Source organism: Dermacentor albipictus, chromosome 1, assembly GCF_038994185.2.
Source record: "Dermacentor albipictus isolate Rhodes 1998 colony chromosome 1, USDA_Dalb.pri_finalv2, whole genome shotgun sequence".
Classification (NCBI taxonomy): domain Eukaryota; kingdom Metazoa; phylum Arthropoda; class Arachnida; order Ixodida; family Ixodidae; genus Dermacentor; species Dermacentor albipictus.
The window spans coordinates 255535911-255560560 of NC_091821.1; the positions used below are offsets into that span (position 1 = coordinate 255535911).

The 24650-nt window shown below is 47.5% G+C and overlaps 1 protein-coding gene across 3 annotated transcripts in view; it reads right to left on the reverse strand.

Annotated features, from left to right (window-relative positions):
• Positions 1-24650, reverse strand: part of elgi (E3 ubiquitin-protein ligase NRDP1 elgi) — a 57405-nt gene that overhangs the window by 13697 nt on the left and 19058 nt on the right. For all 3 annotated transcript variants that reach the window (XM_065431486.1, XM_065431482.1, XM_065431475.1), the window contains exon 5: positions 18063-18145. In XM_065431486.1, the coding sequence (XP_065287558.1) occupies positions 18063-18145 (83 nt within the window). The remainder of the gene's footprint in view (positions 1-18062; positions 18146-24650) is intronic.

Genomic DNA, 24650 nt, shown 5'->3' on the forward strand with positions numbered 1-24650 from the left:
AAAATTATTGGGTGTGTAGCTTGAAAATCGGCCATTGAGATTTATTCTTGTTTTATGCATTCTACCATACCAAGAAAAGATGAAGAATAAATTTTGGCAAAAGGTTGCAACTTCAATCACCAAATGTACCATTTGGCATGCTAGACATTGTAAAACAGGATAAATCGGGCATTCCAGCCACCTCTAATAGAGATTTTCACGTCTGCATGGGAACTTTACATGACCAGCTCCATATGACATTTCATTCCAAAAGATTTGGACATTCTCAGACAAAGTGGTCAGCCCCGCAAGTGTCCTTCATATGCTGCCCACAGTTAAACCTTTCAGTGTCGTTTTTTTTTTTTTTCAAAGGTTATGCAACCCCAGCATCGAGATTTTTTTTTCTTGGATATTACAAAACAAATGCAGTAGTTCATTTTTGGTTGTGCAGAAGTGAAAAAAATGAGACGGATAATGGCAAATGCTCTCTTTGTGTGGTCTTTCCATTTCTATACGACAAAAGGAATGTCAAAAGGAACGTGGTGGGACAAAAAAGCGGTAAGTCAGTGACACTGAAAGGGATTTTAATGTATTAGAATGCTTTGTGCCAACACTACGATAAAGTAAGTGTAACCTTTGGAAACTAGTGGCAATTGTTAAAGAATGACACCTTCTTGTTTTTCTCCTCTCTGTCTTGTCATTAAAGTGATACCTTTTGTTTGCATCTTCCCTTCTTCTTTTATGGGAAAAGCGTGCCGTTTTCCTTCTAGTTGTCGATTAGGAACTCTTTCCATTGTTAAAGGCTCTGTATGTGTGGATCACATACGTGGTGTGCACATTAGAGTACCTCGTGCAGACATTTTGTTGTGTTTAATCTGCAGATGCACTGATTCTTGTAGTGAAGAAAGGCTGCTGAGCACTTGAGCATGTACAGTGGAACCCCGTTCATACGTTTTTCACCGGACCGAGAAAATAAAACGTAACAGCCGGGAAAATGCAACAGTGAGGAAAGCTCCGAAAATGAATGAAAAAAGTGCAGCTTCAACAATAGACAATTTATTTCCACAGAGTGCACTTAGAACTTAAAAAAGTCTAGAATGGTGGCTTGCCTTTTCTTTCGCTCGCTAGAAATCACACGTTTCTCAATAGCCTGGAAGGCCGCATAGCTGTCAGCGTCGCTGTGAGGTGCGATGTACACGCGGAGGAGGTCCAGAGCCGCGACAGTTTCTCCAAAGCTAGGATTTGGCAACTCCCCGGCATCATGCGGCTCGTGCTCCTCGTCGTCACCGCGCCACGGCAATGGCAACGGACGAAGGAATATCCGCGGGAAATGTTGCCCTCTTTGGCGTAATCATGCTAACGTGCTAACGATTGTTTAGTATTGCTGCGGAGCGCGCGTGTCCGAGCAGCCCGGTTGCGCACAGCGCGGCGTGGTTTCGCGAGAAATGTAAACAAGAGAGGACAGTATGCGGAGCAACACCAACTTCCGGCTTCCCTTTAGCTATAGCTTCACAAAGAGTGACGTCAGGGCCTCTCCCCGAGTTTCCTTCCTCCGTGAGTCGACCCGTCACACCGTGTCCAACAAACCATGCGGTGACCGTAATCACAGTGATGATAGTGAGAGCATTTTTGACGAATGGCCACCTAGTGGCAGCCTCTAGAACTGGCGTGCGGCCTTTTGCAGCCAGTTCCATAGCCTAGCCCGGCCAAGCCCGGTCAAAACTCATCAAAAGCCAAAATGGCGGTTGGAGCGCGTTGCCTACTTTAGCCCAGGAGGGTTCGGGTTGCGACGCAGCATGCGGAAACGTTTTCACAGCTGCTATGTAACAGCGGGGTTCCTTATACATTGGATCCTATGGAAGCTATGCCGGGACCGGATCAAAACGACGTAGCAGCCGGGAAAACGCAGCAGTGGGGAACGTAACAGCGGGGTTCTACTGTAGTTATTGAAAAGATGTGTGGGTAACATAACTCAAGAACTTCAAACCCATTGACTGCATGTGGTCCTGCAAGGTGAGAAACGTTACTTAAATAGCAACTAAGACGTTACCTTGGTACTTGCTCTAGCAGAAACAACACTACTGCTCCAATTCTAGTAGCTTAATAAAGTCAGTGTACTTACTTTTCACTACACAGGTGACAAATATTACTTTGTCGTGAGCTACATGCTCTTTCAGGGTAATTCATGCTGTCATTTAGGCAAGCCAAGATTGTGAGTGGTTGCAAAGCACAGTGCTGTCAAAGGGAGGGTAAAACTAGGACATGTTTGCTTGCTGGCAAATGCCACACATAATATGAACCTTAGTCAGAAGAAATATAGCTAGAAAACAAGCAATCAGGAGAAGAAAAGCACCCAAAATGTTGCTATTCCCACCAAAAAACACTCACTGAATTCATATAAAAGTGGACATTTGTGTAAGGTATCCACTCAGTTCAAGGCTGTTGCCATGCCTAGCTAACCCTTTAACACAATGCAAAAGAAGGTATTTCACCTAGAAAAAGATATGGCTCTTACTGTCTGTGGTCAAATACCAGTCTAGAAACATGCCTTGAATTTACACTAGGTTCCCGTTCAATGAAATGTGATGCAAGCCAGATTAACGAATGAAAAGACATGGTCAGACAGTGTGTGCCCACTTTGGCCCAAATTCCATAAAGAGTATTAATATGTATACACCAACTAGCTAGAAAGATATGCTATTTTGTTGCTCGCTCTGCTACTGGCAGCCTTTTTCTACCAGTGTAAATTAAGTTCTGTAGTTATTTGCATCCATCAAAAGTTCAAAACCCATGTTGCTCTATTTAAAGGGGTTTGAACAAAACTAAACAGATGAAGGCAGTGGAATTACATTTATGACACATATTTAGGTTGAGAGACAGCCATTATTTCACATACCTTTGAACATAGGGCTCTATATTTTAGAGGTACCATATTTTCGCACGTATAACCTGCACCAAAAATTCAAAACAATTAACAGTAAAGTTGAGGTGCGAGTTATGTGAAATTGTGCGCCGGCTACACGGCAGCCGGTGCACGCTGCTGTGTAGCCACACCTTGAGGCAAAGTTTTCCACTATTTTCGTTACCTCCTAGAGAACCCCACCCTCTCCCCAACACCACATGTTGTAGCTCCCTTTTCTCCTCCTTCATGGTCTTCCATTCTCCTCCTCTTTACGGGTCAGCATTTTGTGTACAGCAAATAGTGCACGTGGCACCGGCGAACTCGAATGTCACCCGTTCCCACAGCGCTCCCCCGGTTCATGCGAAGTGCTTCACGATACAGCGGAGAGCGAAATCAGCGTTGCCCATGCTCTGGCCGCACTGTCGTCTTTTGTCGCATGAATGCTAGCTGGCTGCACCTTCGAAGTGATCCGATTCCCGTCAGACGTCACGTGACTGGTTCATCCGCGATCACATCCGTCATGTGAATCCAGCTTTATTAGCATCGCCGAATAGGTGTGGAACAGAGTCGCTGGCCGAAGATACGACGTGGATAAGTTGTGCATACGTGAATCGGCTGTTTTTAAAAAGAGTTGAGCATCGTTGTGTGAAGTTATTTCCGCGGGTTATACGCACAGACTTTTTTTCCTTTTCCGGCTGTTGTAATTGGGGGTGTGCGTTATATGCGGTGGCAGGTCATATGTGGAAAAATATGGTACGTGAGTATGCACGGGCAGTATGTCTGTCAGCAAATGCCTGCGCATTAGCGGGTATGACTTCACCATAGCAGAAATGTATGGATGCAGACAGGCTGTGTTTAGCAGATGTTCTTGCACTATGCTTTGCGAGCTCATAAGTATGCAAAGTGATATTGAAAGTGACTACACGAGCAGGGATTCTGACTCTATGTGGCAGGACTTCCTATATGGATGTGTAAAAGAGAGCCGTACATGTATAACTTTTCTGTTTCATCAAGCAACAGCAGCCATGACCAGCCACACATTCCCCATATTTGTGTCTAGAAGCCGAGACCAACAAATTGGTATTGTTAGACATGGGGCTGTTTCCTGTGCCTACTTCGAGTTCCCCTGACCACATCGAATCGCAGCACAGCTAACTGAGAAGCGCAGAAACACGGAAAGCACATTCCAGAGGAGCGCACGTGCAAACAAGTTGAAGGCCCCCACTTCGTACGCCGCCGGTGGAGCTATTCAATGCTTGGCTCTTCCGGAAAGCGAGGGGATAGCCCGGCACTGTTCCAGGTAACGTGAGTCCCGAAGCCAGACGGCTGTGATGTACCGGGAAGGCCTGGCAGCGTCGCACCGGTCGCCTTTGAAGAAGGCATTTGCAAGCCAGCGGGGCCGTACCGCCGGGAGTAGGGGGCCCTCGGACAATTGGGGCCCAAGCGTCCCCCCCCCGTCTGCCTTTGAAGAGGGCATTTGCAAGCCAGTGGGGCCGTACCGCCGGGAGTAGGAAGCCCTCGGACAATTGGGGCCCAAGCGCCCCCCCCGTCCTTCAACTCCTGAAACTGGTTGGCAGCGGTGAGATCGCCTCCGAATGCAACAGCTGGTGGCAGCGCTACGGATCAACCTTCGTCGAGAGAGATCCTAAGGAACCAGGAAGAGCGAAGAAGAGAGAGCCTTCGTCGAAAGAGGTCTGAAGAAACTGGGAGTGTCGAAGAAGAGCGAGCCTTCGACCCAGGGACTCCGGAGGAACCGGGAACAGCGGACAAATGAACCGGATGGCAAGGTGCTGCAACCGTAAGTGAGCGCGTGGTTTTTTTCCTTTTGATTCGCCAGACTCAAATGTTGTGTGTTCATTTTGATAGTTCTGGGAATCGGGAATTTGTTGCATTGTGTGTTTGCACAAATTAAGGAAAACGGTTATAACCACCTGTCGGGGCAGCTGCCATGGATCTTAGAAGGTTGACAAGGTTAGACTTGTTGTTGGTGTGCGACGATTTGGGAGTTGAGGCGGACAAACGGATGAAAATGCCAGCTATCATAAAGGCGATTAACGATAGTGGCAATGATGGCAAAAGCATTGAGCTTGCTTGGGAGGTGATACAGGAACCACGGGGGCGTGAGCGTCGTGAACGTAAGAGTGAGCGTAAGCGTGAAGAACGCGAGAATGAACGGAAGCGTGAGCTTCAAGAACTTACTCTTAGCTCTGAGCGTCACGAATGTGAGAATGAACGCGAACGTGAGTATCAGGAACGTAAGCGTGAGCGTGAGCAAAAGTATGAGAGAGAAGGCAGCACTGATAAAAGAGATACGGTATTGTGATCAGTTAATGGCACAGAGACAACGCCTGTCTAAAAATTCTATAGGCAGTACAGAGCACAAGAAGGAAGTGTCTAGCGGATTTTCGCCAAAATCCGACGAGAAGAGTAGTGCCTGTAAGATTGGCTGCACATTCATAGGTGAAGGGAAAAAGCTAGCTGCTAACGATGCCTTAGTGGCAACAGAGGCCGTTAAAGGCCGCAGTGAGAGCGATGAGGTGCTGTGCCAACAGATGACTGTAGAGACAGCTAGGCCAGCTGCAAACAAATTGGCACAGTTACCGCGCGTGTGCGTCGCTGGTAATGTTAGCGAGGTTGCTAGCGAAGAAAAGGGTACTGCTGACCCGACAGACGCGAGCACCCATGTAGAGCCAGATCTGCGTGCAGAAGTGAAGTGCGAACTGGACGATGCAGTTGAGAGTAGTTCTCAGGATGGCGAGCTCCGTAGTTCACGGGAGAACTGCATTGTTCAGGGATCGGTGCGGCTTTCCGCCAGTCTAGATCATTTCGGACTGTGCGCGTCAGACAGCGATCGATACCGACGGGCTGTGTGCCGATGCACAGCGTGAGCTGGGCAATGCAGTAGAGGGCAGTTCGCAAGAGTGCGAGTTGCATAACTCGAGTAAAGCCTGCTGCATTGTTCCAGAGTCGGTTGGGCTGTCCGCCAGTCGAGGCAAAGTGAGAGTAGATTTAAATGTAAATCACTCAGACTGTGCGGGTAAGAGACCGATCCGGGCCGACGAAATGTGTACCGGCCAGCACGAGGCACGAGAAGGCGACATGAAAGCGAGTGCAAAGAGAAAGCGCCGTAAAAAGAAGCGCGGTAAAGACCGAAAGACGGTAACTAATGTAGCGCCGCCAAAGATGGCGAGAAACCCAAAAGGGCAGGGCGCGAGGAAAAAGGTGCGGTTGTCAAGGACGATGTTGACGCATCCAAAGCGTTAGAGCCACCGGTCAAAGGGGGACCGCGAAGCATGTTCTGCACGGACGCGGACAAAGGGCACGGGGCAGTTAAACTCCTCGTCGTTCCGTAGTTCTTTTCAAAGCTCAGCGTGCAGTACGAAGAAGCACAAGGTGGCAGGACGAGACCAGGTGGGGAGTAGCGACGCGGTCAATCGAGTTTGTGAAGAAAGCGGGGCGCCAGGACGCAAATTGGCAGGAGACCGTAACGTCTTGGGGGAGCTGATAGTGAGTCAGCCCTTTTGTTGTTCCTCGGCAGCCAGAGTAGCTTTCAAACCGCGACCACCACGGGTACGGCTGAAAGTATGAGTCAGACGTAAACGTTTGGAATGGGAGGCAAACAGAGCTTCCGTAGAAGTAAAACGTTCTGTTTTGTTGTATTTTTGAGCACTTGGTAATTTTCGCGATGTAAGTTCCTTTCAATATGTAAGGTATGAGCTCTGTTTATGTTTTGTTTGAGAAGCTCAAGATTTGAAAGAGGCATTTTTTTTGTAAACATGGAGTATCGCGAGGTGTTCATTAATAAGTAGATAAGCTTTCTTTTTTTTGTGTGTGTGTAAGTAACCTGAGTGTCAAGGTTATTGTTGAGAGGCCTATCGTAACGCGTGTGTTTTAGTTAACCTTCTTTTTTTTATAAGCGTTTTTTTATTTTCTAAGGTTAACCGCGTAGGTTTTCAGTGAGTGCCTGATTTGCACAAAGAAGCGTTCTTAGTTCCATTAGCGCGTGTCCTGTGTGGACGGAAGGAAGCAGATTTATGACTGGGTTGCTTGTGTGTGTTGAGGGCAGCCGTATTCTGACTTCTTTAGTGAGCGTGCCTGGAACTAGTTATTAGAAGACGCATTATTTTAAGGGTTCTGCGGAGTGTGTAAGTCCCGCAAATTTAATTGTTCGTTTAAGTCACGTGTCCTGTAGGACTTTCAGGGAAGAAACGTGAGTAAGCGTAAATGAAAAGTTTGCCTACAACGCAAGTACGCGTTCTGTTTAGTGACCACAAGGCTAGTGCGCTTGTGATTACGTACCGTATTTACACGATTGTAAGTCGACCCCTTTTTTTAAATTTGAAAGTCTGAAGTTGGGGGGTCGACTTACAATCGAAACCAAAACATGGCGCCGCCAAAAAAAACGATACCAACGGGAGCTACAATGTAGTTACAATTTTATGGTTCCTCTATGGCCCTACCCGTATCTTTTCGCTATCCCGCGTGTTTGTTCGCTTTTCGGAAGGGTTTTTCAACATTTTTGAGAGTTTTACAGTGCATGCAACAATGATGGGTGAGGGGGTGTCGATAGTTGATGGAAGCGCCGCTGTTCCCATTTGCGGCGGCACCCTCAGAACGGCGGCGCTTGCGGGGAGCATCGGTAGTTCATGGAAGAGCAGACAGCGCTTGCGGGTTTCTCTTTTCTGTTAAAAGGCTAGACGCGTTCCACTTGACTGCCGGCTACGTGCTACTTCTATGCTTCCCCAGTAGTCATGAGTGCTCCAGGCCCACTAATCGTTCGAGACTCGTTCACAGCAGCGTTCAAGAGGGCTGCCATCCTTTACGCCGAAGAAACAAATCGCTGCGCAGCGGGCCGCAATTTCGATGTTTCTAAACGGGTGGTGCGAGAGTGGCGACTGCAGCGAAGCGAAATTTTCACCTGTGACGGCAAGTGAGAAATTTCCCACGTGCCGAAGTCTGGACGCTTTCCGGAGCTGTATGCTAAGCTCGCGGCGTACGTCGCTGAAATGCGTGATCGGTCCCTGCCAGTGAAGTGCGACGTGGTCATGAAACAAGCCCGGACCTTCGCCTTAATTTTAAGGTTCTGCTCCGCCTTGAGTACAACGAGTGGCTGGCGGCAGAAGACTGCGAAATTACGCTAACCGGACCTGTCAAAAGAGCCTCCCTGACGGCTGCGTGTGGTTAGATGCATTTGGCGTGGGCTGCTGTTCTGCAAGATGTTTGCCAAATTTGAAATTTCGCTGGACCACGACGCGCTGTGGGACCGCAGCAACGATGACGATGGCAGCACTAGTGAAGACGAGTAGTCCAGTGACCATGTCAGCTACTAATAAATTTTCGTTATTGAATGCGCCCTCGGGTATGCACTCTTATTTTTTTTTTTTTCGGTCACGCGATATGGGGGGGTCGACTTACATTCGAGTCGACTTACAATCGTGTAAATACGGTACTTGTGAGGTTGACCAGATTGTTCAGTGGCACCAATACGTGCGATAAGTACGCCACTGCGATAGATTGGAAACATGCTGTTCGTGTAGTTAGGCCACTTAAGTTATGTTCGGCTGTTTTCATTTGTTGTTTGCAACGTCAACGACCCTTTGTTTTGCTACAACAATGGTACTCTGGTCTTGTAGGCATTCGAGGAGAAATGGATAGCGGTTTGGAGGGGTGGTTGGAACTGTTTTGTCAAAATTGGGGAAATAAAAGATCAGGGTTCATTTTGACTCAGTAATAGCCTGGCGAGTCAGGGGTGAAGAGCCTGCGCTTACACGTGGTGCAGCGCTGTGTTGTTTTGTTTGTTTGACGTATGTTCTCCAGGGCCCAGGATCCCGAAGTTCGTCAAACGAGGCTCGACACCAATACCCTGCAGGTTCTTTCAGCGTTCCTCATGGCCAGCAAATTAAGTTCACCGGCCATTCAGAACATCCGGGGCGAGGACGAGCTGTTAGATATGGGGCTGTTTCCTGTGCCTACTTCGAGTTCCCCCGACCACATCGAATCGCAGCACAGCTAATTGAGAAGCGCAGAAACACGGAAAGCACATTCCAGAGGAGCGCACGTGCAAACAAGTTGAAGGCCCCCACTTCGTACGCCGCCGGTGGAGCTATTCAATGCTTGGCTCTTCCAGAAAGCGAGGGGATAGCCCGGCACTGTTCCAGGTAACGTGAGTCCCGAAGCCAGACGGCTGTGATGTACCGGGAAGGCCTGGCAGCGTCGCACCGGCCGCCTTTGAAGAAGGCATTTGCAAGCCAGCGGGGCCGTACCACCGGGAGTAGGGGGCCCTCGGACAATTGGGGCCCAAGCGTCCCCCCCCCCCCGTACGCCTTTGAAGAGGGCATTTGCAAGTCAGTGGGGCCGTACCGCCGGGAGTAGGGGGCCCTCGGACAATTGGGGCCCAAGCATCCCCCCGTCCTTCAACTCCTACAGCATGTGCAATAGTCTGCTTTGACAGAGAGATTGTACTTGTATGAGTGGAACTCAGAAACTGAAATACAGCCTACTTCCGTTAATTCGACCCTGACAAATCGACAAAACAAGAGAGATAAAAAATGACGAAACATACTAATGATTCATTCAATAATGATTCATAGTCTGATTCTAACACGTCCCCAAATCAAATGCACACCCACATTTTATGGGTTCAATGCAGTAAACTAAATGTGGAAATGACAGAGCTCCTAACACCCGACTCTTTAACAGGAAAAATGCAGCACGCCTCCTATTCTAGTAGTCATAAAAGGATGAAACCAGCAACTTTACCTTCACAGAATGGAAATTTATTTACACTTATTGTCCATCGTCATCACTTCACACAGCACTTTATTATTGCAAAAGCAATTATATGGATACCCCAGGTGAATTTTCGCTATCAGCATCGTGGTGAGATTCCATATAAAGTGCAAGTGCAATAAAATTATATCACACGCCACACGCCGTATGCTGCGAGTGCGACGGAAAGGATGCAACAGTGAGCCAAGAAGGATGCTGACAATGTGTGCCCTATGTTGACGGTCACGTGATAAAGAGCGGATAATATGGAAGAGGGGGAAGAGGTGGGCATGCGTCTCCACTAGCCCAGCCATGGCTGCACATGGCTGTCTGCATGGCTGAGCACATACACTGCCTTATCACCGCTGGGTGCAAAGTCTGGGTGAGCCAAGATGGCTGGTGACTGCATGTGCACTGTCTTTCCGCACACCTAGTGCTGGAGCTCACGTAATCTCAAGTTCTGGAGACATGTTCAAGCAAGAGGTAGCAGAAGCATTTACTCCCCTGTATTTCTGCTTTTCATCATGCAAGCAATGTGACAGAGTGTTTGTGGTCATTGAGCGAGATCTGTTCATGTCTGCTTTCTACTCGATGAGAGCCGCCTCTGAAGCGTGGGTTAGGGCAACACGTATTCAGTAGCCCAAATATAGCCACCTAGCCAACTCACCCAAGTCGACGCAAAGAATTTTTTTTTTTCTGCAGCCCAATTTGGCTATATATCGCCAAACCTGGCGAAACTGCCACAGACAGGCGAGCCACATACGCCTAATCAAGTGCTGCTGCCCCTTCTTCACGTCGGCGTAACGTACGTAAACTGTATGTTGCAGAGAGCTAGTTGCGTTCTTTTCTCTCTCGAATCTACGAGGTGCCTTTGAACCGGCACTGGCGGAAAGGATGCGTTTAAGCACTAAGTATGCTTGCTTTAAACACATGTGTGAAGAGTCAAAGCTTGCAGTTTCTCTGAAAAACTACAGCACGGCCCTTCGATCGTGGATCCTCTAGTGTTTAATAATCGACGCTGTAGTTGCCAAGTGCTTGTTCACCAGCCTGCCTTCTCCCTACTTTTGCATTGAAGTCGCCCATTACTACAGTTATCACTAATTCAGCATTTTCATAACACTTCTATATCATCATCATCGTGAGTGAAGGTTGGAGCGGAGGCTTGTACTACCTTTATTCTATACCTCCTATTTAGCTTTATTACAACTACTGCTAACCTCTCATTAATGCTGTACAGTAGAATCTCAATGATACGAATTCCTTGGGAGCACGCGAAATATTCATATCATCCCAAATCCGTACAAGCAAAAACAAGCCAATCTCGACATGATAATGAACACAAACTTTATTGGCCACAACTACTTCTGGCCGAAAAAATCCGTTATGCTCGCTTGCACTTTTTTGCCCTCGAGATCGCTGAAGAGACACGCCTGAAGGGTATAAAATCATGCAGTGGTTTCGTCACTCACGTTGCCGGCACTTACGGTGCGGCGCAGAACATCGAGAGCGTTAAGGCTTTCTGACGTCGACGGCAGCTGATCGCACACGTCGGCGTCTTCACCATCACTCTCAGTCTCGACTTAATTAACTTCGTCGACTAATTCTTCAATGGTTCTTAACCCACAGGTTGCGACGTTGTCGTCTGCGGTGACGAAGTCGTGAGCGGAAGCTTCAGTTTGCCGACTCCCCCAGCTTTCAATTGCAAAGTCCTCATCGGGCTCTTCATATTCTCCCATCGGAGCCACGTCCCGTCCAGTTTTAAATGCACATTTGCGAAAACAGTTTGCGATGGTGTCTGAAGTCACATTATCCCAAGACATGGCCAAAGAATGCAAAGCATCGAGTAGGCTGATCCGCAAATTCTCATCTTTGCGATCAATCTTTGCCAGGAGACGCCTTACTAAGAGTCCTTTGAAATGCTGCTTCATGTTCCGAATTATTCCCGCGTCCACTGGCTGCAAATGGCTGGTAGTGTTGGCAGGCAGGAACCTTACGGTGACGTTGTTAAAGGCTGTTTCCTTTGGGTGGGCCGAACATCTAAGAAATGCAAGATTTTTCCGTTTTTTTGCAGCCATTTTTTGATCCAGGATGGTGAGGAACTCGCAGAGAAATTCCACGGTCATCCACGCTTTCTTGTTCCCTTTATACAAACAAGATAAATGTCCTGCTGATTGAAAGTATTTCGGCTGTTTGGACTTGCCTAGGACAGTAAGCTGCATTTTCTCTGAGCCGTCAGCATTCACGCAAAAAAGCACAGTGATTCTCTCCTTAATTATTTAGCCACCTTGGCAAGCCTGGCCCTTCACACACAAGCTCCTGTCTGGTTGCAAATTGAAAAAGAGGCCCGCCTTGTCAGCATTAAATACGTCATGCGGTGCATAGTCCGAAATCAGCGCCGGCAGCGTGTTCAGCCAGTCGCTGACAGCTGACTGGTCCGCTTCTTTTCCTTCACCGCAAACGACTCTGTAGACAAGTCCATGTCTCTCTTTAAAACGATGCAGCCATCCCCCGGAAGCTTGGAAATTTTCAATTCCCAAGGAAAGCGCAATGTTGTCCGCCTTCTTGCATAGCACCTTGCCTTCATGTTGACGCTGGCCACTGTAACTTCACCAAACCATGTCAGCAGGACCTCTTCCAGCTTCACGTCTGTAGCCGTCTTCGCGTGTTTGACGTTCACGCCGAAGTGCTGGGCATTGTTCATCACAACGTCTCGCTGCCCAACAATGGTGCACAGCGTCAACGATGCTATGGCTAGCTCCTTTGCCAACATGACACGTTTCTTCTTCAGGTTGTCATCGACCTTCTTGAGTATTTCAATGTTCTCCTTAAAAGAAAGGGCTTTCTGTTTTCGCAACATGTCGAACAGCGAACGCTTCAGTCTTTCCGTGTGCACTAAACTTCCGTCAGTCACGTTCAGGTATTCCACGTTGCAGCGCTCTTACAGTTACCCGAAACACACAGGGCAGCAGCGGCAGAGAACACTGAACAGACGCATGCAGCGATTTGGCTTTTCCTTTCAGATCGGGTTGCCTGCGCAAAAGCGCGGCGTAGGTAACAAAAAAAAAAAAAGCTAGTGTTAGCCGATGAGCTGCCAGGAAATGGGCGACGCAGAGTTGTCAGGCACATGACTCACCCTGGCTTGGCAGGTTTCGTACCGAGCCATGTGCCGAGCGCACTACGCACATTACGCTATGACGGCAGCGACGTGGAGGTGAAGGGAGGCGTGTGGAGAGGAGGGCCTGTGGTCGCTGCCGCTCCGCCGGCATAGGGTGAAGGGAAGCGGGCGTGAAAATACGTGGAGGTGAAGTGAGACCGGCGTGGACAGGAGGGCCAGTGGCCGCTCGGCCAGCAGATACTGGGGGTGAAGGGAAGCGGGTGTGAAAAGGGCCAGCAGCGGCACATTAGCCACGGTGGCTACTCTCCCCCTTCGAGACTAACCGCATCGCCCCGCTCGCATGTGCCGGTCATTGGCGCGTTCGTATCATCCGCAAAGGCTTGAGAAACTGTTCATGTAATTCCATATCATAGCACATTCTATATAACGTAGACCATCCAAAACACTTTTTAAATTCGTATCATCGAGATTCTACTGTAGAATTCGTCAATGTTGCTCACTATGTCCTCATGGATTAGGAATTTTACACCGTACTGCTTCTTATCTGGAAGTCCTCTACAGCAGAAGACGTGGCCCTTAGTGAGCACTGCATTAGCCTCACTAGTTCTTCTAACCTCACTAAGGCCAATGATATCCCGAACAATGCCTGATAGTTCCTCGAAGAGGCCTGCTAAGAGTTGGCTTCACTTAAGAGAGTTCAGGTGTTAAATGTTACCAGGGTCAGTTTCCATTTGCGGCCTATCCGGGCCCAGAGATTCTTGGCACCCTCTGCTGCGTTACAGGTCTGACCACCGTCTTAAAATCGCGAACAGAGCTTTAGTAACCGAGAAATTGAGGCAAATGCATGACACGATTTGAGACCCCCCAACCGACATTGCAGTGCTAGCCCGATGACGAAGGCACTCCTCATCATAATTTATGTCACTAGTACTCAGCTACTCGCATTAAAAAGATCATTTCATTAGGTTATAAGACGAAAGAAAATGCTACTCGTCTACTTCTATTGGATTCTAAGAAAAAAAATTTTGACGTTACCCTTCAGTAGTATGGGTGATTGAGATGTTTCGTTTTTGCTCGACTCTGCACCACGTGCGCTTTAGAGTTTCATGTTGTTTCGTTATTGTGTTGTGCTGCGCTGGTTCTGCTGGCTCGCAAAACTTGCATTTGGAACAAGTAGTGAGAATGCCAAGTCCATGTGAGGTCGTGGGATGCGCGAATGGTCCACGGAACTTGGCCAAGGGCAGTTGCAGTGGCGAATCCAACATTACTTATCACTCTGCCACAGCACGTTGGCAAAGAGCCGAAAAATCGCATAGTGTGCTCGCTACACTTCCATCCAGAGGATTACGAGTTCAACGCTGACTTACTGAAGTCGTGTGGAGTGCCTTTCAAAACAATGCTTTCCCGTAGCGCTGTTCCGTCGGTCTTGCCTGCATTCTCTGAAGCGCATGAAAAACTACAAGTCGAAGACGGGGCGGTGAGTCCGGCATTTGGTTTTCACGAAGGAAAATAAAGTTACAAATATGCGAATATATACAGCCATGACATACAGTTGCCGTCGTAGTAGTACGCAACGACCCCGGCAGCGCGAGCCCTCAGCAGCAGGTCACGTTCATCAGTGCTTATATCGCTGAAGTCGAGCCCAGCATCGCGAGCCAATGTGTCGTTGTCAGGGTGGTCCATTGCAACGAGCGTCAAAGTTGGCGTCATAAAATAAATCGTCGCTTACCGCAGCTTACCGACGGCGCAGCGTCACTATGAGACCATGACGTCACCACTCCTCGATCGGATGGCAGGCGATTTGAACTGCGCGAGAGGTATGCGGGTGCTTCAGAACGCATTTTCTCTTAAAATAAGTCTCTTCTTCGCATGAAACAAGCGTTTCGAGGTTTCTGGGATGATGTTTCATCAGTCCACGACTAAATATGAACCTTTAGTGTCCCTTTAATGCATGGACAACAAAAAAATATTAAAATTGAGATACAATAATCTGGTCCTACCATTGTGTGCATTTTCATGTAGCTCAGCACTGCAACAAAAATTACAATTCTAGGTGCTCCGATTACTGCGAAATCGCTTCCGGAAGGACGTAAATATTCAAAAATTGATGTTTTAATAAAACGCAAAAAAATTAACAAGCTCATTTTTATTCAAATATAACAAAAAGTATTGATATATCCACATGCCTAAATGGTCAGTAGCCACCAGGCATGTAATATGTCTGCCTACAGCTACCCAAATGGCATTTTTTAAAGGCTTGTCGCAGATTTTCTGCAGATGCACGCTTGCGGGCTGATGCTGCTGCTCGCCGGTTATCTTTCTCTGCCATTCTCACACTGTTCGGTAGCTCCGGGTTCAAATGAAGCTCCTGGAGTATGGCAGATGAAGCTCTCTCGTTCCCCGAATCAAATTTCATCACTGCCTCAGCCACAGCAGCTTCAACCGCAAAAAGCGAGGCATGCTGTTCCTTAGGTGCCAATGCCCAAATCATGGAATGCAAGCATTCATTATTGCTTTGGGTCATGCTGCACTGGCACCTTTGAAGCAATTGTCCTTCTGAGAGGCGCTCATACACTGGTAGAAGGGCTTGAAAAACATGGACAGGCAAATTATATCGATGCTTTGAGATGGGCTCATTTTTTGCTTGCACAGCATTCTGAAAGCACCAAAAGTCTGGACCAGATGGGCAATGACTGTGTCGTTTGACGTGATGTGGTGGTATGTTGCCATCGGAGTCTTCTGCATAGCTTTCACATCCCCTCTGTTGGATTTTAATGCCCATCCATAGTAGGCACTGAGTTTAGTAACCAAGTCACCTGTCAATTTTCCTTTGCCACCAGGTATTTCTGAAGCAGAGCACTTGTGTTTGGCAATAAGAGTGCGCAAAACAGTCTCCATCCTTTTTTTGGACATTTCACACAATCTTCCTTCTGGACTGACACAAAGCCATTCACTTTGGCTTGTCTGAGAGCAAATGCGCGACTATCGCCATCTGAGAGGACTGTGGTGCACCTCAGTTTGTGCAGCTGAAGTGACCTCATGAACAGTATAAGCGCCGCTTGAACTTCCATCTCCCCTGCTTTCTTTTTCTGTATTTTTTTGGCACATATGGCTTGCCTTCCAATCCTGGTAGTACGGGTCACCAGGTTTCGAGCTGCGCACACACCCAGCACAGAAATTGCTCAGGACAACATAGTCGAGCACAAGTCCGGAGGACAGTTCGATGACCGTGCCGACTCCTATGTGCGATGAATGGCCGCACATCATCCACGAGCCATTGTAAAATACCACTATATTCACGGAGTTTGCAAGTTTCAAGTTAATAAACAATGACTTCACTGATAGTGGACACGTGCCCATCTGCTTTTGGGCTGCAGAGGACGACGCCGGCGTCAGCTTCTGCTTGAGATAGCCTTGCCACATTTTGTTATAAAGGCCACGGTGCGAAATATTCATTGCAGCAAAAACCTTGTTCATCGCTCTATGTCGATTTCCAGTGCTAACCATCGCACAAGCGTTGAGAATGTTCATGTACGAAAGGGTTGACCGTTTTGCTGTTTTTCGTGCGTGGCGAGCTCCACTCGGAAACAACATCGCCGCAGTTTTCACAAATGGCGAGAAGCTTGACGGCAAGGCCGTATTCTCACTCCTCTGAGTCAAAAGCCACACAGTCGCCACAGAGACTGCGCTTTAGATGCGAGACCAAAGCGCTGATGGCTTCCGCACTGATAACATAAAAGCGTGGCTCCATCTTCGCCAGCCCGTCCGCACCGTCGTTGATGCTCATACACGTCCAATTTCCGCTTCGTTGCTGAAGTTCTTGCCAGTTGTTGGAGGTTTTGCCCTGCTTGTTTCTGCTGCTGGAGCAATTCCGCTGGCTGCACCATCTTTGTGTCGTGCCGAACGCTGCTCCTGTGATCACTATCGGTCGGCGACGTCGTTAGGCCTCGCCTGCTCTCGCCAAGTCCGTTGCACCCCACGTCGCAGCCGTCGCTTGAAACTGCCGGCGGGTGGTCGTCGCTGTGTTTTTCGGCAGGGTCGGAGCACTTTTCGAAGTTGTAGCGCGCTCGCTTTCTTTTCTTGCCAAACTTGTTTCGAGTGGCAAAATTCCGACATCACTACACGCTACGCTAGAGGCTTTCAAAATGGCGTCGCGGTTCGCTTTTCAAGCGCGTCCGCGCGCCGCAGCAGACGACGCCAGCCACCTAAGCCAATTGCAGGACTTTATTTAGTCATGTGCACTGAATGGGCGAATGGGGTCGCACATTGGGACTTTTTTTCGGTGCGGCATTTCTAAATAGCGAATAGGGGGACCAACAAAAATGCGGTGGGAAGTTGAAGAGAAGAGTTCTTTCCAACGCGACCAAGATGGCCGTGACGGCATACGTCGTTCAGCAGCAGCGTGGCATGTAAAAAAAGCCCCCTTTTTATGCTTCTTTTTGTCAAAATATAGCTCGCGGCGGTTACATAAATTGATATTGTGGCTAAAATATTGATCGATGACTTGAGAAACTTGGCCAGAAAAAGCGGCAGTGTTTGTATATTACGAATATACCACTTTCAAAAAACCAATTTTTTCGCGACTTTTTGGTTTTTACTTCCGATAAGTGTCCTCTTGCTGGCGCATTGTGAAATTCACTAAAAGAAGATTTTTGGCTACATTCTGTAAGGTTCTCCTTCATTTGTCCGCGTGGACAAATCTGTGCAACATGTATTTTATGGAAATGTACCGTAGTGTATCAGGATAGTATTAAAATTTCATGGCGTGTCCTCAACTGTTGTAATGCCCAGTGGCAGCCGAACACCGCTATCTTGACTTTATCTCCTCAAAGTGGACTTGACTATGTTAACGGCATGAATCAAGCAACTTACCAATGTTAATCTCATTTATTATTGACAGAGAAGACACTGTTTCAATGCACGCAATGTACTCACAAGTGAAAAGAAAGCCCGTGTGCCTTGCTCCGTCAGTTGCTATTTTTGTTTTGATATCCAGCAGTGTGGCAGCGCCTGCTGCTGGTCGTATTTGCCACTTGTCATCCCGTCGTGAATGCATTCCCATAATTTCTGATATGATACGTTTCCATTTATGTGAGCCGCTGAAAAGCACATTTTCCATTTTTTCTACCACTGCTTTGGCGCATTCTACACAATAAGCATTCCTAGTGAACTACCCCATTTACATGAGATGCGATACACTTGAAAAGTTAATATGGTTGTGTTGTGTTCATGTAAACATGGTTATTTATGCACAGTACAAAACAAAAGTTTCAAGATTTCAAGAGAAGGCACTCGTACCCCATGACTTCATCTTGCTCAACAAGGGAGTCCAAAGCAGGAGGCAGGGGAGAGCTGACTGTCCGCATTGATCTGATGTAATCCTGTGATGGAGAAAGAGTTTCCATGAAACATGATTAACAACAAGGACTTGGCATACATTCAAAGCTGGGCTAGTTCATTCTTAGTCAAGATGGTGAACAGCACACACGACGGGAGATGAAATATACTGTTTTGTTTGCAATATCTCTCTCCCAACTTCTGTGCTGTTTGCCATGGTGATAAAGGAACCAGAGAGATGCGGCATATGAAATACAGCAACTCCTATTTACTAGAAGTCATAAAACCACGCAAAAAATTTGAAAGAACCAGAGATAATAGGAGTTCACTGGAAGTATCAAAAACATATTCAAACAAATCTCTGCAGAGATGTGGTGAAAACTCAGCATATTTGGCATGAGGTAACACCTCTTCCTCGGCATTTCTACCTGTGCCATCAAAATACAGTCAATGATCGATTTTCTGGATGCCAGATTATACGGACACCTTCACGGCACCGTCTATACCCCATAGAGCCAACGAATAAGGACGTCTGAAATTTTGGATGCTCAAACCCTTCGCTGTCCGATTTCTCAGCACTTTTTGTGCGACACCAGGTCTGAAACAACATGAACCAAAGACACCATCATTGCCACTTTGATTACCTTGCAGCCTCTAACCAGTGCTCTCACACGCCAATCCGCTGGCAGCTATAGCCACTATATCGAATCGCAACCTCGAACCAGTGTTCTCACACGCTGATCCACTGTGACAGTAGACATCTGTGTTTTGCCACCTGGTGTTTTGTCCATTTGGTGAGCTTGGTGCACAGTCACGTGATCATGTTGTGGTGTCATGAACTCTGCAATGCTAGGCTTAGCTGCTTCAGTGATCATTACCAAGCTTCCTGCTGTTTAGTGCCTTGCTTTTCATCAAGAGGATACGCATTCTCATCCTCGCCGGTTGCTTCAAATACCCTACCGTAGGTTAATGATGGAAAGGAAAGCCACCATCATCTAGCAAGTTAAGGGCAGCTGGTCACAAGTCAATGTCGGAGTGTTCGGTATTTCCTAGATGATTTCAGATTTCCTCAAAAATTAGGTGAAGGTCTTGGAAGCGGCTGGAAAATCAACAGAGGCTCAAAAAATGAATGCGAGGCAATTACCACTGAGATCACTTTTGAACCATTAGCTGATGCTGACAACGAGTGATGCTGACAATGAGCTCGGCTTTCTTGCAGAGTTAACTGACATTGAAATAGTACACCAAGTGATGGCAGATTTGGATGACTCCCGACTTTGAAAATGAAGAGCCAGCACCTGTGCTGCAAATGAGCTCCGAGTAGGCGTGAGTATTGATAATGTTCTCATGAGCGTACAGTGCTAACATGACTCTAGCCAAAATTAAAGCAGACCTCATCGCTTGCAAGTGGAATACCATACCGAAGCGAACCAACAAATTTTTCAAGCCACTAGGACAATAACGTGCAGTGTTGAAGACCGTAGTTGACGATAGCACCCGCTACTTTGATGGCACCCACTGTCAGCGTTTATTTTTCTTGTCCCCCCTCCCCGCCCCTCCCTTTTTAATCATCGGCTCTTTTCAGAGCAACCTTAACAATGCAATGGCAGAGTTGCAGAGGTCTAATGTTCTGTGCCTGACCCTCTTAATCCGAAGAACTTCAGTCAACGACCGATTTTCTGGACGCCTGACAACTCGGATGCCTTCGCAGCATCACCACATATCCCATAGAGTACCGTATTTACTCGCATAATGATCGCACTCGCGTAATGATCGCACCCCTAAATTTTGTCGTCAAAATTCGATTTTTTAAAATTTCCCGCGTAATGATTGCACCCCGAACTTGCCGCAGCGATATGTTGTGTGCCAAGTCTAGCTAATAATGATCGCGCTTACCATCTGTCGAATGCTACGCGAACGACTCTTCAAGACAAGCCAAGCGGCCTGCACGCACCAAACATTCTTAAGTAGATGCCTCATTTCATTAATTTCATCACTTTCCGCACTTCTATGACATAATGAGGAACAACCAAACTTGCCTTTATTATGGGTTGGCTTTATAATGGTTGATGTCAACAAAAACAATAAAGGCGCATTTCGATTCTTTTCATCTGCTTTTGCACTCGTGAGCACGCAACAAATCGCGCGCGGCAATGATAGTAGCCACATTTACTCTGATACGTTAAAAGTGCACCCTATTCATACGCCGACGCTTGTAACACAGCTAAGATATTCACCCACCCTTAGCGGAAACGTGCCGTATTAGGATAGTAGTGAAGACAGATGCCGCAGTTTCCGCAGCACGTCGGCCATGCGTTTCTATGTCACTGGCAGCTAAGCGCGCCCACCAGTTTCTGTCTCCTCAATGTGGACATGGCTACGTTACTGCCGCAAACTTGCCAATATTAACGATAGTATTCAGCACTGATACGGAAGAAACTGTTTCAATACATGTAATGTACTCACGAGAAGAAAAAAAATCGCGTTTGGCGCGTTCAGCTTGCTGCGCCGGCCGCCATTTTTGTTTTGGTGTCCCGCACCCGCAATCTCGCATCCCGCAGCAAACGCGGGTTGAAAAAAAAACTTTTTATTTTTCGCGGGAAATTTAACCCGCGTAATGATCGCACCCCTGAATTTGCGTCAATTTTTCTGACAAAAAAGGTGCGATCATTATGCGAGTAAATACGGTAAATGTATAAGTACATCTGAAATTTCGGACACAAAAAACATTCGCTGTAGAATTTTCTGGACTTTTTTCCATGATCACAGGTCGAAAAATCGACAAAAAATCTAGTGCGAAGCGCCACCACGCATTCGTCACTTCACACTTCATGCCACCGAGAGCGAGTGAACGCTGCTAACCGTGCGGTCGACACAGCCCCCTAAGAGTCATTGGGGCCAGACAAGCTAGACTACGAAAGGGACGTCAGCAAATGAAAGCAGAAGGTGAAAATGAGCCTAAACCAATGTTTTTTACCTGCAAAATAGGGAAACAAACTTGAAAAAGTGTGTACATAAGTGTTTGCTGTTAGACGGGACCTACCGTATTTACACGATTGTCAGTCGACTCGAATGTAAGTCGACCCTCCCATATCGCGTGACCGAAGAAAAAAAAAATAAGAGCATACCCGAGGGCACATTTGATAACGAAAATTTATTAGCAGCTGACATGGTCACTGGACTACTCGTCTTCACTAGTGCTGCCATCGTCACCGTTGCTGCGGTCCCAAAGCGCGTCGTGGTCCAGTGAAATTATAAATTTGGCAAACGGCCGCACCAGGACATCTTGCAGAACAGCAGCCCACGCCAAATGCACCTAACCACACACAGCCGTCAGGGAGGCTCTTTTGACAGGTCCAGTCGGCGTAATTTTGCAGTCTTCTGCCGCCAGCCACTCGTTGTACTCGCGGCGGAGCAGAACCTTAAAATTAAGGCGAAGGTCCGGGCTTGTTTCATGACCACGTCGCACTTCACTGGCAGGGACCGATCACGCATTTCAGCGATGTACGCCACAAGCTTAGCCAACAGCTCCAGAAAGCGTCCAGACTTTGGCACGTGGGAAATTTCTCACTCGTCACAGGTGAAAATTTCACTTCGCTGCAGTCGCCACTCTCGCACCACCCGTTTAGAAACATCGAAATTGCGGCCCACTGTGCAGTGATTTGTTTCTTCGGCGTAAAGGATGGCAGCCCTCTTGAACGCTGCTATGAACGAGTGCCGAACGATTAGTGGGCCTGGAACACTCATGACGACTGGGGAAGCATAGAAGTAGCACATAGCCGGCAGTCAAGTGGAACGCGTCAAACCAATACCATGCCAATACCAATGCTTTCAAACAGAGAAAGAGCAACCAGCGAGCGGTGTCTGCTCTTCCATGAACTACTGATACTCTCCACAAGCGCCGCCGTTCTGAGGGTGCCGCCGCAAATGGGAACAGCGGCGCTTCCATCAACTATCGACACCCCCCCCCCCCCCCCATGAGCATTGCATGCACTGTAAAACTCTCAAAAATGTTGAAGAACCCTTCCGAAAAGCGAACAAACACGCGGGATAGCGAAAAGGTAAAGCCATAGAGCAAACATAAAATTCTAACTACTTTGTAGCTCCCGTTGGTATCGCTTTCTTTTGGCGGGACCATGTTTCGGTTTCGATTGTAAGTCGACCCCCCAACTTCAGACTTTCAAATTTAAAGAAAGGGGTCGACTTACAATCGTGTAAATACGGTATTTAGGTTGCTGCATTTTTTTTATAGGAGACAAGTTGGTATTTAGCCGATACTATCCCTAGTCTGTGACCCTGTGTTTGTTGACGGCTCGCTCCGTTCGCACGCAGCTAAGTTTTTCTCTTGTCTGCAACCGCCTTCGAGCCTGCCTTGCAATCGAGGAAACATGGAAAGCTATTTATGTTACGGCGGACATGGCAATCGTAGCCAAGTGTCACCAACAGCAGCCAAGTGCCAACAACCAAAACTCCCTCCGACAGGCAACTGATGGTCTGATTGGTCCACGCTCTCCGCTGCGCACGACGACTTTTGGTGGCGGCGGTTCGCTGGGCGGCGAAAAGCTGGGAAGAGTGGGTCGGTGGCGAACAGCCAATTTTTGGACGCCGGACAATGGGCAGCTGTCACCGAGGGGCCGCTCAGCGGCGGCCGCCGAAAGTTCGGCGTTTTTTCGCTCCATGGAGGTTGGCCTTCACACGATAAAGCATAGAAGTATTGCAGTGAAGCAGTGAAGGAGTGGGAAGGGGCAATTGGCACGGGACATGGTATGTATTGCTTAGTTTACACACATGCACCCGCCGCCTCCTATCACAGTATGAGCACCGATATGCCTAATATGTGTACCGACAGGTTATCAGAGCTATTTCAGACGTGCTTATGGCAATATGAGCTCCTGGATGCAGTAAAAGGCATGCACTCATTTTTTTTCGGACTGCCCGATATTTTTTCACATTGTTGCGGCCCCTATGCAGTCCGAAAAATCGGACATTGACTGTATCTATAAAATTGCGAGTTTTCTATATGCATTCGTTTCTTCGGACTGCTAGACTTTTTGGACGTTTTTGTGTTCACTAGAGTCCAAAAAATCAGATATTGACTGCCTCTCTCCAGCCCTCTTCCTTTCCATTGCCTTTCCATGCAATCATCATGGAGGTTCACCCGACTTTGCCCCTGCCTTGGAAAAAAAGAAACAAAAGAAGAAAAAAGGAAAAGGAAATCTACCCTATTGAAAACTTGCCACAAAAACCATTTTCCCGCATGTGTTATATATATACCGTAAAAACAGGAATATAGATCGAACTTTTTTTCAAAAAACCATCACGAAAAGTCGACCCTCGACTTATATACCAGACATTGGCGGAAAAACTACGGAAGTCTTGCAACAATGGGTGGATGAAGTAAACAGCCGCCATCGCCATCATCAGCAGCGCGGCGTTGGTTCTTTATTCTATGGCGTGGCGACATTGTGGCACCGGCATTTTGCGTTTCCACTGTCGCAAAGTTATATTAATTAAAGGCTGCATTTTCATTTTGTTTCAAAATGAGCGGAAGCCGACGTCAATTCACTGTCGCCTTCAAGAAAAAGGCGATTGAGTACGCGGAAGCCCACGGCAACCTGGCGGCACAGCGCGAACTTGGAGTATCCGAAAATAGCATTCAGTAGTGGCGAAGGTAAAAGCAACGTATTACAACTTGCAGCAACCAAAAGAAAACGTCATTTCGTGGCCGGATCGCAGCGGACTGCAGAACTGGAAGGCAAGGTTGCGGAGTCCGTCCGAGAGCTGCGTGTAAGATCACTGCCTGTTGTCGAATGCATTCGTCATCCGACTCTGTTCGAACGTGTTGCTCCGATTCAGAGTAGCGCTTGCGGACTTCATGCCCTTCTGTGTACTGTACACCCGACGAATTTTTAACAGTATCGCACGACCGTCGACCCGCGTGTTTGTCAGCACCTTTTATCATCACGTCACGGAGCGGCGAAATAGCGAAAGTAAGGGCATGTGTACACATGCGCGTATCTCGTTTGCTTCGCTGCTCAGCGCCGTTAATACGGTGTTGACAAGCAGGCGGGTCGATGGTCGCACGATACCGCTAAAAACATGGCCAGGTGCACATGCGAGCAGCATTTAAATAAATACTGTCACCATTGTGCAACCCGCTGAGTCGCATTTGTTTATAGGTAAGAGTGTCATGTCTTTCGATACTTTTGCCACTGAAAAAGATTTTTTTTCATTTTTAGAATTCGTTAGTTGAGGGATCGACTTATATTCCGGTCCGACCTATAGTCCGGTTTTTACGGTAGCTAAACATCAATATAACAAAATCTGTAAAATCAGCAATTTGTTTCATTATATTGAAAGTTTATTAATATTGCACTATGACCTTTCATGTAAGTACAGACATTGAAAAATTTTTTCGACACAGAAGGGTCCGTAAAATTTTCTATGTTATAGGGCAATAGCAAAAAGGAAATTTCGATGACAAAACATTTCCTTTTGTTAAATTTGAGTCAACGACGAAATATATGGTTTTATGCTGTGTCGACGGTA